Source organism: Thunnus maccoyii, chromosome 5 (assembly GCF_910596095.1).
Source record: "Thunnus maccoyii chromosome 5, fThuMac1.1, whole genome shotgun sequence".
Classification (NCBI taxonomy): Eukaryota; Metazoa; Chordata; class Actinopteri; order Scombriformes; family Scombridae; genus Thunnus; species Thunnus maccoyii.
The window spans coordinates 31,046,121-31,056,236 of NC_056537.1; the positions used below are offsets into that span (position 1 = coordinate 31,046,121).

Here is a 10,116-nt window from a genome sequence, read left to right on the forward strand (position 1 = left end):
TTTACAATGTATAATTGCTTTCTGATATTTAAAAAAATGTCAGTCTCATTACCCTGCAAATAAAAGCTCTTTGTGACACAGTAAAGACACAGTACAAGGGAAAGCTCTTTATTTCACTTTGCTCAGACTTCGACCAACAAAACAAAGCTCCAACGCCTGAGACAGCAGCAAACAGTCCAGCATCTCTCAACGATGTGACTTTGAAACAAACTACTGTTGAGAAAACACATTACATCACACAAATAATATGTTCAAAATAATTCAGACTTTGCATTTAACCCGAGGAGAGCGAGAAGCGTCCTGCCCCAGCTCTCTCTCTCCGCTCTCCTCTGCTGCTCATAGCTAAAAAAGGTGTGAGTCATGTGACACAGTCTAAGCAGTCTCTTCCTTGCTCCACAGCTGTCAATCACTGTTCCCTCAGCCAAAAGCACAGCTTGCAGTCGCTGTGGCTTGGGTTGGGAGGGGGGTGTAGGGGGGGCGGGATGTCGTCGGGGTAGGCAGTGCGGGATTGGTTGCTCGGCTTAAACTGCGTGAGATGTGATTGAGGGAAGGAAGGGTGGAGGTGTCATGTTTGAGTGCCACAATAGCAAAACCACAAATAGATACACAGATTTAGTTCAGAATAGAGTTTAAAATTGGTTTTAATCTTACTGTTTATTAGGATTATATTACTGGGCTGAACTTTGTCTGGTGACAAAGAGCAACAGTTCAACTCACAGCTGTGAAAACAACAGGAATACTGAAAATGTTTGCTAGGTGTGTGTGTGTGTTTCTGTAGGCTGTCGTGTGTGTGTGTGTGTGTGTGTGTGTGTCTCTATATGTGTGTATGTCTGACCTTTTAATCTGTCTCTGTGTGTGCATATCTTGTGTGAGGTTAGCTTTGCTGACTTTTTGTGTGTGTGTGTGTGTGTGTGTGTGTGTGTAGATATGGATGCAGTTGTGTGTCTATCTGTAGGCCCTGTTGTGCCGGGGGTACGGCGACATGATTGCGTCCACGCTACCTTCGCTGTCCGAGCTGCTGTCAGAGTCGCTGCTGCCGGAATAAACCCAGAGTCCTGGTAAAACTCCAACACACACGGCTGCTGATGGCAGATGTAACACGCCTTGACCGGAGCTCAGGGGAGCCGGGGGGGTCTTCGCCGTCAGGCCGGGGACTGTTTGTTGATTTTCAGCTCCCCTTGCTTCTCCTCCTGCTCCTCCCTCCTGTTCTGAACAGCACAACAGACAGTCAGATTCAGAGTTTGTACATGCAGACATCACCGTATCGGGCTCTTCTTAAAAAAGGTCAGAGATGAAAATGCAGAGAGTAGGCAACTCAGTGGATTATCTAACCAATGAAAAAGAAAACCAGATTCGAGATTAGGCACCGGCCCTCAAACTGCCTTGGATGAAAAGTGGTATTAACAAAAGTGTGAAACAAGGTCAAGCCAACCCTGGGCTTTATGTAGACTCAGGTTTAGGCCTTTGTGGAGTTTCTTTTCTTAGGTTTCTATTATGAGGCAGAGCTGCTTAAAATAAGAGTAAAAGTGGTTCCAATGAATCTACATCACACTTATACTATAAAAAAACGTTGGTTGCCCTTTTCAATAATAACTGATTCCAGCTTGTAGCAGAAGAAAAACACACAATCTTTGCTGCAGTGAGCTGTGTAGGAGTTTATGTTTTCCTGGTCTGATAGTTATATCATTTAGAAATTCAAGGAATTGTCAAAATGATGCACAACTCAAAATCTGAAAATTTGGAAAACAGCTGAAAACCCACTACAGAAAGATATTCCTCCTTTTAGGCCTCAGGCTGCAGCCCACCTGTGTGTCTGTCTCCGTTTCCTGTTGTTGCCGATGTGATTTCCACCTTCTGTTTCTTACTGCTGTCTGACGACTGGGACGAACTGGTTGAGAGAACAAAGAGATTCTTAATATGTAAAGCTGCTCTGATCAATATTTTCATATTAACAATGGGTCAAAGGATTACGTGCAATGCGAGTGGGGTCCACTGCAGTGACAAACCAACAGAGAATTATCAATTGACTCTGCAGTTCCCCTCAGCGCTACAGAGTTTTTGTTAGTTAGTGACTTTCAGCTCATTGTTTTAGTTCGGTCTCACTGCTCTTATCCGCGTCGCTTCCAGCTGCAACTGGCTGCTGCTTTCAGCAAAAAAAATCCTCATACTTACACTTCCTTTCCAATGCTCAAGGACAGACTGATAAGGTTAGTAAATAATTGTTGGAAATAGTGGTACATTTAGGAGTTAATTTCCCTCCGCAGTTGGTGGACCAAAAAAAGAGCTAAAAGGAGAGTGAAAATTTGATTTATATTCATCAAGTGAACACAAACACGACTCCAAATGAATGCTAATGTGTGTCGTGTCTGCTGCATTTGTAAATAGGCAACTGCTTGCTAACAAGTTCTCCATATGAGCTTTACAAGTTGATAAAATATTGATGTTGTTTACCGCTTGTTCTGCTGCCCCCAAGTGGCCAAAAAAATGAACACATGCAGGTTTAAAGGATGTGTGTCTGTGTGTACCTACCTGCGTCTCTTGACAGCTCCAGCCAATAAATGGGCCTGAGACAGGTGGCTGGTCCTTTGCTCCGCCCCTGAATGTTTAGGTGCTGACTTCTTTTCAGGCTCGGAGCGGCCGTCAGCGGACGCTTGCTTCGCTAGAGCACTGTGACAGTACAGAGTTAAGGTGAATGAGCCATAATGGAGCCTTGGAGAGAGAACACAGAGTGGTGCTCATGGGCAGAAAGAAACAAACGACCCATTCAGCAGCGGTTCAACAAGTTGCAGCCTTTCCTCCCTTCAGGGGGAGCCATTACAGCTCTCCATCAGTGTGTTGGAAGAAGTGACACTGTTCTGACAGGCACAGAAAAGCACTCAGGCAGAGAGGTGGAGAGAGAGAAGGAGGGACAAGAGAGTGACACAGATAAAGAGCCTAAAACAAGACATAGCTCAGGGGACATGAAATAGGGTCGAGATGCAGTGACAGAGAAGCATTGGACAGGGAGACACACAAAGACAGAGCACTCAAGGTTCAAGACAAAAGGGACAGGTGGACGCGGATCAGCAGACACACCGTGGGACGTTAGATATGTGTGTGGTATAAATGAGCAGTTCTGAGTTTTCACTGCATTAACTGAGGTCTGCACCTGTGTGTGTGTGTGTGTGTGCATGTACTTTGTGTTCACAGCAGCAAATGACTGCTTTAAATCGTCACCGTAGTTACCAGCCTATGATACAGTTTCCACGACAACCCATTCTCTTCATCATCTGCAGATAAACCCGCCTGTCAGAAACCTGTCTGTCCGTAAAAACAAAGAGAGTGTGACACACAGGAACACATGAAACGCACAGAGAGCAACAAGCAACAAGAAAAACTACTGAACACATGGTCAAATGTGCACCATGGACATGCAAGAATTTCATATAGTAAGAGTATTTACACTTTGATGTGAAGCACAGTACCTATAGATTATAAGAGTTCTGTTTATATTTAGGTGGTCTGATCAACAGACTGACCAACTGTTAAGACACAACGAGTCTAAACTAGTAACTGTATCAATGCAAATATGTCTGTTTTTCTGTATATGCTGTAATGTAGAGAAGAAACAAAGAGCACAGTCAGTGTCTGGATGACTCTGATGAAAGAAAAATGTCTACGGTTCTTTCATGGGCTAAATTCTGAGGTTACATAATGCAGTGATAGTACCGTTAAAACATGATGGGATTTGGCAAACAGAAAGGCTGACTGCAGACCTCCAAATTGCTACCCAGGCCTAAGGTTTGCTCAGCGCTTGCGCCCATTGATAGCGGCTTCCTTTTGCCCAATCAGAGTTTAGAAGGAGGGATTAAGAGCGGGGAATCTTCCTACTACATTCATGAGAAAAGCATGTGGATCAGCTGTACAAGCTGTTTAAAGTCAACCTACAGAAATAACAACTCATAGACTGACATATTTATTTGATCAATGTGATCAAAGAAACGTAGTTAATGTAGTTAACTGCTCCTAGCAACCGTTACCGCAGACTGGACTGGACAGACCCATCACTTGCTACTGATTGGTTAGAGCAAAACAAAACAAAATAACAATACCTGAATGAATATTAAGCTACAACAAGAAGATAATTGACATTGGTTGTAATAATTTTGTCTTTCGGATAAAGATACCTTCACTGTTTATAGGTGGGATGACTCATGTACAGCATGGCTCTGGTATCATACATGAGGATGGACACATGGATATGTAGAAGGTGTGTGTGTGTGTGTGTGTGTGTGTGTGTGTGTGTGTGTGTGTGTGTGTGTAATGATGCAGTGCCAGCAGGAGCTCGACTACATTGGAGATGTGCCTGTCTTTGCCAACACACATAAAGCTGCTTATCATACACGGACCAAGACACTCCCATATTAGCAGCATGCAAGCCCTTCAACTGTTGTAAACAGCATGAAGTGCACGAAATTACCAGCAAACAGCTTTACTGTTTAGCATAGAGAGATACACTGAAACACTTACTGAGAAAACTCTACACAATATACTGTATGGAGAAAACTACAGTCACACTCATCACAATGGACACTCACTGTAGGACACCTGGCTCTTATCTATTACATTATGTCAGATTAGACATATTACTGTGTGTGTAAATCATGCTGTAAAATTCCCACAAGTAAAAAAAAAAAAAAAATCAATCTGTCTTCTTTAATCGACTACCTCAATGTATGAGATAATCGTTACAAGTACAACAATAATTTATGACTCCTATCAACTTCTTTCAGCAGGAAGTATTAACTGCATCAGCACTAACAGATCTCTGGCCCAGCTGATACCTCACAACAGTCGCCTGTCACTGACACAAACAATAAAGTCACATTTTCACAACAGGGGTGAGTGAGCTAGAAAAGTAAAGCTGAAACCCAGCAGGGAATGTCTACAGAAAAGCTACTGCACTGCAATACAAAAATGAAAATTCTCCTTTGTTTTAAAAGCATGCTGGTCAGTGGGGCAGCGTGCGGGTTGGCAGGTAATCTCAGCATCATTCAAATTATTGAGTTTTATTGTTACTGGTCTGTATGATGATACATTTTGTGTTAACAGGTTTATTTTAGTAAAAAAACCAAAGATACCCCGTGCACAGCGATGCCTCTCTCCTGGGTGCCAGCTGATGCAGGGCAAATTACAGAAAATCAAAAAAGCATTTCAGCGCACACTAGGATACCAGGATAGATACTATTTTATATAATGAATGACTATTTCTATAAAATAGTGTCTATCCTAGTATCCTGGGGTGCACTGAAATGCTTTTTTGATTTTAATTTAATTTTAGCATTGGATTTGATGTGTATTCAGTTTGGGGAAGCATTGAATCTGACTGCCTTGCTCTGGGGGCAGTTTGAGTGTTTAATTATCAGTTTGAATGGATACTTGTTTTGATATTTTTTTTCTCTATGACTTATCTCTTCCAATTGTCATTTCATAAACAACAAAATAACAAAAGACAAATTAAGGGCTCATTGCTTATTTTAAACCTGCAAAAATCTGTTATCGCTCACTAAAAGGGGAAATAAAAGATGAAAGGGAAAATAATCATTGAGTGATACTAACGGCTAATAAAAGGTTTTCTTTAAAAATGAACGCATAATAAAAAGGATATTCTGTATTCCAACAGTTCCTGCTTCTCCTCATCCCTGCGCTGCTTCTCCACCAGACTCTGTTGCCGGGAGACCTCGTCCAGGAAGCTGGTCTCATCATCGTCCAATCCCCTCACCATGTTCTCTGTCACCATGGAAACAAACATGCTCTCAACACATGGCGGTCGAATGATAAACTTCATGGATGAAGATAGTAAAGCGTGTGTACTGTTAATAGATGTGTGACATTTATTGTTCATTTTGAACACTGCTGCCTTCAGAATTGTTTGAATGTACTAAAATTGTTTTATGATTGCTTGAAATAAATAAGTGTGAGTTATTTCCCAATCCATCTCTTTACCAAAAACTATTAAAATGATAAAGGAAGGAATGATAGGATATGGTGTTGCATAGCTGCAAATCTGCAGTGAAATGCAGAAAAAACTTTCAACTAAGGATAACTTCTGAGCAGTGGCAAGAAAACTTTAAACAGATACCGTTGGCTATGAATATTTCTGTGATTAAGTCGTGGTAGTAATTAAAATAAGCTGAACAAGATACCTAGAGCTAGTCTACAATAGTAATACCCAACCAACAGGGGCAGAGTAAAGTCATCAGAGATGTACAGATTTACAGTTTCACTATCATTAACTGAGTGAGGCATTTGTAGCACCAATGAAAATGGAACAGACAGCTGCAAAACATGTGAAGAATAAATGCTGCTAAAGTCTTTTGCTTAATGTGAAATAATAGATCATTTAGCTTCCTATTTAGCTGCCTGAAGAGTTATTAAATAGAATCACTTGAGAAGTTTAGAGGGGAGATGTCTTTGGTGAAACTGTTAACAGCTCAGACATGTGAAACGTAACAAGCGGCCCCAACTAGACACAGTTTTAGACAAGTATTTTAAGCATATAATATGATTTTTATGATGTAACTTCTAACCAAAGCTGTCAGATAAATGTAATGGAACAGAAAGTACAATATTTGCCTCTGAAATGTAGTGGAAAAGTACCATAAAATGTAAATACTCTAGAACAAATACAATACTTGAGTAAATGTAAATTGTTGTTGTGCCTCTATTATAAGTAATATATTTCTAAACCTATCCTTATCTGCAAAGTAAAGAGCAGTAGCTAAACACGTAATAAAACTGACATTTTGACATATCCTTGTCATGACTGCTGATCTTTATAACACTGAGCCACTAACTCAGCAGCAGAGGAAAAGTGACACTTATAACAAAGAGAAACCCAGAGACAAAGACCCACTGAATTTGAATTGCTCCTCAAACTCCTCTTGCTTCTTGTCTTTCTGCTCCTGAAGTCGCTCAAAGAGGGAACGTGGGTCATACTCCTCCTCTGGGGCGTCTGAGGAATACACAAACAAATACGTGGATGTGTGCACAGCTGTGTGTATTGTAGAGGTTTGGTGTGTTGTCTTCTTCTCTTTTGGATCTGTGTTAATGTGTGTGTTCTTACTCTCTGGGTCATCAGGCTTTCTGACTTTCTCCCATTCCTCCTGTCTCTTCTTCCTCCTCTCATCAAGCTCTGCTTCCGAAACAAACTTCCTGCTGAGGTCGACGCCGGCTGTCCCTCCCCCTGCCATTACAACACACCTACACACGAACACACACGCTTTTTTTAAACTATGTTTTTTACTCAAGAGTGGACACAGTGTCTTTCTGCTCTGCCCTTATAGACTACTAGGTGAGGAAGTCTGTAGTAGTGGTTTTCCTCCGGGGACCCATACAGACAATTTTCATGGATTCAACTGATTTATTCTTTTGCTATGTAGTCCTACGAGGGAATAAATCAATCTAATCCATTAAAACTCAACTTGTGTCCCCAGAGCAACACCATTTACAAAATCCTTTAAAACCACCGCTATCGACTACTGCACATTAATCACCTGTGAGTGTTAACTGCTCAAAACAACCCCAGACTACGATTCAGTGGTGCACAGGAAATAAAGTTTCAAAATCAACATGCCAACTCCCAATGGACAGGGTAATAACATGTTACTACTATATTCACCAATCAAACATGGGCTGCAACTAACAATTATTTTCATTAATGGTTAATATGATGATTATTTTCTCGATTAATCGATTAGTTGTTTGGTCCATAAAATGTCAGAAAATGGTGCAAATGTTGATCAATGTTTCCCAAAGGCCAAGGTGACGTCCTCAAATGTCTTGTTTTGTCCACAACCCACAGATATTCAGTTTACTGTCATAGAAGACCAGAACATATTCACATTTGAGAAGCTGGAATCAGAGAATTTGGACATCTTTTCTTAAAAAATGACTTCAAACAATTAATCGCTTAATTTAATAGCGGGCAACTAATCAATTAATCGACCAATCGTTGCAGCTCTATCCAACATTAATTTGACTTTATAATGGTAATGTTTCAGTGATCAAAACATAAAAGCACAAGAAAGTAAGTAAAATAGCTTCTAAAAAGACTGATTGTTGCTGTAATGTCAGGTCACATGCATATCTTGCATATCTAGACAAAAATAAAATAATGAATCAATAAAATTTTCCTGACATTTGGATTTTTGCCACCATACTCTTAAATGTCTTCTGTTCAGTTTCTGTATGACTAAAATGAAATTCCTGTAAGCCATAGAAAACTTAAGCAGGGCTTCTCACTGAAACAAGCTGCACAATATTGATAATGTCACAAATGCAATGTCAAAGGCAGTTAAATGCTGCACAGAAAGCGAGAGCTTTTCCCATATTTTTACAAAACAGATCCATGAATAATCTGGCAGCATGTATTTCCCATAAAATCACTACTTATATACAGACAGGTGACAAATTAAAGGAAAAAACAACATAAAGTATCTTAGCAAAGTGTTGGGCCACCATGTGCCACCAGAACAGCTTCAATGCTCCTTGGCAATTATTCTACAGTCTCTGAACTCTACTGGAGGGATGAACACCATTCTTCAAAAAGATATTCCCTCATTTGGTGTTTTGATGATGGTGGTGGAGAGCGCTGTCTAACACGTCAGTCCAAAATCTCCCATAGGTGTTCAACTGGGTTGAGATCTGGTGACTGTGAAGCCATAACATATGATTCACATGATTTTCATACTCATCAAACCATTCAGTGACCCCTCGTGCCCTGTGAATTGGTGCATCCTGGAAGAGACCACTCCCATCAGGATAGAAATGTTTCATCATAGGATAAAGGTGATGACTCAGAACAACTTTGTATTGATTTGCAGTGACCCTTGCCTCTAAGGGGACAAGTGGTCCCAAATCATGCCAGCAAAACACCCCCAAAGCATAACAGAGCCACCAGATCCCCTCACTGTAGGGGCCAAGCATTCAGACCTGGACCAGTTTGTCCTTTAATTTGTCACCCGTCTGTATTTTCTCAGCAGGAGAAATGAATTACAAAAGATAAACCGAGGTCACATCCCTGAGAGGAGATGTTTCACTTATGTTTCTAGTACTGTTATGTTTAAATATTAAAAGGCTAATCTGAAGTCAACATGTTAGGTTTTGGCTCTCCCTTGTGGCCACCTTTAATCATCACACGTAATTGAAGATATTAGCAATTTAACGAACTTCTCTTCAACGAAAACAGCTCAGGAACCCAGTAAGGATACCACAAACAATTTGTAATGAGGTGACGACAGGTGTCTGTTTAATAGATCTGAGCTTTTACCTTGTATCAGTTACCTTTCCAGCCGTACACTGCAACAATAACAACATTAGCCGCTTAAGAAGGCTAGCATTTTAAGATAGAGGACACACTCGGCTACCGACGTAACAATCAACCAATACAACAATCAATCTGCAATATAACAGTCAGATACATTGGTTATCTATTGCTGAGGTTCAGATAGTTGTTCTGTAAGGCTGTGGACACGCAGGTGCCTTTCTTGCTTGCTGCAAAACGGCTAACGTTAGCTTCATTAGCATCCAGGAAAGCTGTCAGTCCGCCATGTTAGAATATTAATACTTTCAGATGCTGAGCAGACTCGAACATCAACTTATGACTATTTCATATCAATATCACATAGAATAATTGTGACACTTGAACTTACCAAGCTCGGCTAGTCGATACTCCAAATCAATGACGTTTTGTGTCACTTTAAAAATGTCTCGTCGCGATTTCCGACGTGCGTCTTTAGTTCCGACTTTTCTTTCCGTTTTGACGCCACTTACGGAGCACAAAAAATGACATAAGCATAAACAAATGAATAAATGCAGGAATAAATGATTGAATACATAAATAAGTTTAAAAAATGTTTTTTTTAATGGAAAAGGACATAATTAAATTAATATATTGGATTTATTTTCTACATTTCCATAAATAATTTACTCATTTACTTATACATTTCTACATTAATTTATTTCTGTATTTCTACATTTATTTATTTAATTATTCATTTCTGCATTTATTTATTTATTTATGCTTCTGTCATTTTTTGTGCCCCATAGCCACTGGCTCTTTGTCTTGGTAGAGTA

The 10,116-nt window shown here is 40.3% G+C and overlaps 1 protein-coding gene across 3 annotated transcripts; it reads right to left on the bottom strand.

The window, feature by feature from the left end:
* Positions 1-87: 87 nt before the first annotated feature.
* Positions 88-9,797, bottom strand: psme3ip1 (proteasome activator subunit 3 interacting protein 1). 3 transcript variants are annotated; one of them, XM_042412391.1, is made up of 8 exons: positions 9,693-9,797; positions 7,106-7,242; positions 6,896-6,994; positions 5,648-5,769; positions 2,530-2,669; positions 1,806-1,888; positions 1,002-1,208; positions 88-526 (listed from the first exon to the last, which is right to left on the bottom strand). In XM_042412391.1, the coding sequence occupies exons 2-8, from the start codon at positions 7,230-7,232 to the stop codon at positions 522-524; spliced, it is 783 nt and encodes a 260-aa protein (XP_042268325.1). In that variant the 5' UTR covers positions 7,233-7,242; positions 9,693-9,797; the 3' UTR covers positions 88-521. The 3 variants fall into 3 exon arrangements, with proteins under 3 accessions (XP_042268325.1, XP_042268324.1, XP_042268322.1); XM_042412390.1 differs by lacking the exons at positions 88-526; positions 9,693-9,797 and adding an exon at positions 9,311-9,331 and having other exon boundaries at positions 844-1,208; XM_042412388.1 differs by lacking the exon at positions 88-526 and having other exon boundaries at positions 845-1,208.
* Positions 9,798-10,116: the final 319 nt, after the last annotated feature.

Excerpts from the sequence above, each read along its gene's own strand:
- psme3ip1 (XM_042412390.1), bottom strand. The coding sequence starts at position 7,232 with ATGGCAGGGGGAGGGACAGCCGGCGTCGACCTCAGCAGGAAGTTTGTT. Across the intron at positions 1,889-2,529 it reads GGAGCTGTCAAGAGACGCAG|TTCGTCCCAGTCGTCAGACA; the intron begins GTAGGTACACAC and ends TCTCTCAACCAG. Across the intron at positions 1,209-1,805 it reads AAACGGAGACAGACACACAG|AACAGGAGGGAGGAGCAGGA; the intron begins GTGGGCTGCAGC and ends TGTGCTGTTCAG.